This window comes from Penaeus japonicus, unplaced genomic scaffold (assembly GCF_977035675.1).
Source record: "Penaeus japonicus unplaced genomic scaffold, GWHDUDI00000001_assembly GWHDUDI00000013, whole genome shotgun sequence".
Classification (NCBI taxonomy): Eukaryota; Metazoa; Arthropoda; class Malacostraca; order Decapoda; family Penaeidae; genus Penaeus; species Penaeus japonicus.
The window spans coordinates 8,735,568-8,739,774 of NW_028234415.1; the positions used below are offsets into that span (position 1 = coordinate 8,735,568).

The 4,207-nt window shown below is 34.8% G+C and overlaps 1 protein-coding gene across 1 annotated transcript in view; it reads right to left on the bottom strand.

Annotated features, from left to right (window-relative positions):
• The window catches only part of LOC122245789 (uncharacterized), an 8,131-nt gene extending 4,124 nt beyond the window's left edge, over window positions 1-4,007 (bottom strand). The window contains exons 1-4 of the mRNA XM_043003791.2: window positions 3,931-4,007; window positions 1,813-2,139; window positions 1,566-1,658; window positions 857-1,371 (exon numbers count right to left, since the gene is read on the bottom strand). Of these exons, the coding sequence (XP_042859725.2) occupies window positions 857-1,371; window positions 1,566-1,658; window positions 1,813-2,118 (914 nt within the window). The 5' untranslated portion in view covers window positions 2,119-2,139; window positions 3,931-4,007. The remainder of the gene's footprint in view (window positions 1-856; window positions 1,372-1,565; window positions 1,659-1,812; window positions 2,140-3,930) is intronic.
• Window positions 4,008-4,207: the final 200 nt, after the last annotated feature.

A 4,207-nucleotide genomic window follows, 5' to 3' on the forward strand; every position in this document is an offset into this window, starting at 1 on the left:
ATGCACCAAAGTACCAATGACTTCCAAAAAAGGTTGGATAAAAAAAAAAAATATTTAAAGCAAATTAACACAAAACCCTAATCATAATAGTTTAATTCTGTGAAAGCTCAGATACATATGTTACTTACAGTAGCAGATAGCCCTAAAGACCACTGACTAAAGCTCAACTTTGTTGGGGGCCCACTAAAAATATGATTTTAAGTAAAAAATTACATTCAAATAAGACATTCTATTTTGGAAAACTTGATGAATAGAAGTCAATGCATAAATGCATTAGTACAATCAAACTTGAAAGGGATATTTTAAGTGTCTAGCTTTTTATGGTATTAAACTAAAACTGACACTATTAACGCAAAAGCATTTCCACCACAAATACATGTTCTAAAAATCTATGTCAACTTATATATATATATATATATATATATATATATATATATATATACATATATATATTTTTTTTTCTTTCTTTTTTTTTTTCTTTCTTTTTGACTGAAAATTTATAAAAACAATTAAGATAATGAGAAAAACATAAGTTGCCTCTGCCAAGCAGACTGGTTTCCTCTTAGACATCCAAATGTTTAACCTTATTTACTCTTCAAATTCTCAAAAAATAAAAACAATACCTTTACAAATAATTGTAATAACACAATCAAGCATTGGCAAATTTCAGGAACCATTTTAATTATTAATTCATATATCCAATATCTTTATCCTATTCATGCCCGCGCTGTAAGCCCGATCACCCGGCACGCCGGCCTTGACAAAATATCTCTTCGCCGGCATCTGACCCAAAAAACGCTGAACATAATAGCAAGTCAACCGGCGACTTGGGTTACAAACATCTAACTTCACTTACTTTTGGGTTTGTTCCGCTACAGGATTCTGGGGCTTTTTTTCAGGAGATTCGCTCTCGCTATCAGATGATGACGAAGACGAAGACGACGATGAAGATGATGACATATCAGAGTCGCTTTCTGAGTCATCTGTTCCGCTGCCAACGTCAATTGGGAACCTATAGTCCCCTGCATTGACAACATCCAAAACTTCCACCTCAGCTTTGGTTTTATTACTTGACGCAATACTGGTAAAGGTTTGCTCTTTGCTCTGGCTGTTGTTATTGCCCTGGTCTTCATTAGACGCTGGAATCTGTGCGACCGGCTGCACTGTTCCACCATTCAGAGATTGATGAGGTAAGGTTGACTTTAATTTAGCGCTTTCTGGAGATACCCCATTTTGTATGACGGTTGTGTTTGTGGTTGAGGCGGGGGTAGGAGCTGGGTCCTCTTCCATGCTATCATCCTCACTGTCAGACTGTCCATAGCCTGAGAGTGATGTTAGGGCACTACTGACTATATTATGATTTAATTCTTTCTGAAATGTAGATAAATACATTTTGTGACCCCATTTTAGTTCATATCTCTAATGCATTTCTACTAATCACTAATTAGTTTCTCTATATGCATTATATATCTTTATATTATCAATCAAAGAATATGGAGTATCACTGTAGAAAAATCATATGAGAAACAAAATACAGTTTCTATTGCAACATTGCCACCACTTACATGATTTTTTCTGGCAATTGATTCTGTTGATGTCGATTCTACATTGGTGCTGGACACTATTTCCATTGCTATGTTACTATCAGCTTTAACGGGCTGCAAAGTTGACATACAAATAAACATCAATATGTATATATCCCTTATTAGCTTCTTTAAAATCATAATCCAACATTTCAACTGCTGAATATTTATTTATGTATTCTCATTATAAAAAAAAGTCTGAAACATTTCAAACAAAATATATATTTACCTGTACAGGACTTGTAGTTTCAGTTACAACATTCATGCCATTTGAATGAATTTTGCTCGAACTTGATTCTTTGACTGGAGAGACATTTGTTGATGACGATTCTTTATTGCTGTTTGAGATTTCCATTTTTGTGTTACTGTTATCTTCCACAGGATGCAAAGTCGGCTGAGAAACCAAGTTGTTGGGTGCGCTTTGACTTGATGATGATTCAATCTCTGAGTGAGGCGTAGTATTATTTGTTGACATCTTTTCCTCCAATGAAGGTTCTTTCATGATGGGATTTTCACTTTGTGATTTTCCATCCATCTCAGATCATCTTCTGTTCAACTGAAAGTAATAAAGGAGTAAATATCAATTACATACTGAATAGTCTGCTTCAATTTTAACCCAATAATGAAGGTAGTGTATATCACACTAACAGCAACAGAAAAAAACCCTGAAGTCATTTCTAACACAAAATATTTTATGAAATATAAATTTAATTTTATGCCATCTGAAATATCTTTACTCTCATCTTCCTGCCCATTTAGGGGTATAACTACAGATTATCCTGTAAGCATAGAAAATAACATTAAATCATATATAAAAGCAAGCTCAGAACCCTGCTACCTTATACCCATATAGCTCTTAAAATGGGTATTCTACACAAAGCTGCACATCATGGTTATTAATAAACTTGGTATCTGTTGCCTAGATATAATAGCTTTAGTCTTCAAAAATAAAATATAGCAATGTTAGCTGCTGGGTGCAAGAAATATAAAGGACTAAAAAAAAGCTAATATCACACATATAAGGGCTTACATGCAATTCCTACCTAACATGCTATAACTCTCCATACTGAAGGGTTATACAGAGGTTTCCTGAGAGTTAGTAGAGCATCAACCAATGGTTGTCATAACATTAGCATAGCTTTACAGTACTGAACAAAGACAAGCAAGATAAAAATTTTGGGAAGCACCTGCCACTGTTGACATATCCAAAGCAAATTTTGGCTTTGGATTTTGCATGTGCTGTTTCCCGGGCACTGGCTGTCTACATAATCTTATGCCGAGGACATAAATTAGCCTAACCTAGCCGTTCTTTAGGTCAGCCCTAGCCAATGAGGAGGGGGTTGCATGCTCCCCACTTTTTCAACCCACTTCATGTTTGATACACATCTGCCATAAACACTGTTTTCACCATATTCATACACAACACTACTTAACTGATGGACCTAACCTAATCCTACCCCCTTGGACACCCCTTTTTTCAAGCCACTGCATGGCAGGTACATTTTTAATATGGATGTGCACATTTATTACCTAAATTATGTGAAGGGCTGGGTTATGGGTCGTCCCATAAGTTTAAGTATTGAACTGCCATTTTTATGAAATAACTTCATAAAGCCCCACAGCATGTATCTACAACCTGTGCACTTGGTATCCATCTCTATACTGATTTCGCAATTCGAACGAGGACCTATATTCAACATTCAAATGACTGTGATTGGTCAATAAATCTGTCAGTTAGATTAACCGTTTCCCCACTGGTGCTATTATGGTCACGTGAATCATTACCCATTTGCAATCTATTATTTATCCATGGACGAGGTCAGCACATGTACAGTCAATACTTTTCAGTCACAGGTTCGTCAGTGGAGTAGAAACATTTCCCTTAACTAATTTTATTATTTACTAAATAATATATCTTACTTCTTTTACGATTCTAGAAGAAACGAGTTTTATGATGTTACATTATAATTAAAACTATATCATGCTGTAATGTTAGTTTGTTTGTTTTTTGGTTGCGTCTTTATCCAACTATACCAATCGAAGTTAGTAGCAATAGATTCCTGTTGATGTCTTCAAACCATGCAACAATTAATGATACAAATACACAGACTTTTGTCTATACTTACTCAAGAAAATGAAAAAAACAAAACAAAGTCATCTAACGTCTGTATTCACAATAATAACAACAAAGTTAACCACGAGTCCCCAATGTAAGTTTACTGTTATCATGAATTCCTAACAATACTCAGAACAGACAAGCAATACACAGGCACTTAATAAGTAACAATAAACTCAATCTCTCTCATAAAATAAGCAAAACTAACTCTAAAAAACGATAAGTACTAACGGGTTACGGTGTCTCGTGTCTTGCCTCCCTCAGCGACACACTCATAATGAGACCCATATGATCACCACAACACAAACGCGGGGGAGAATATTAAAACCGGGTCACGCTGTAGTGTTTTTATAAATAATCTTCGTAATAAGTGATCTATTTATCTTATTTTTGATACTGTGATATAATTTTGATGATTTGGAATTTAAATATCTTAGTTTTATGTTTTAATTGATCGTTTTACTGAAATATATCGACTATGCAACCCGTACGAAGAAACACGTGGGAC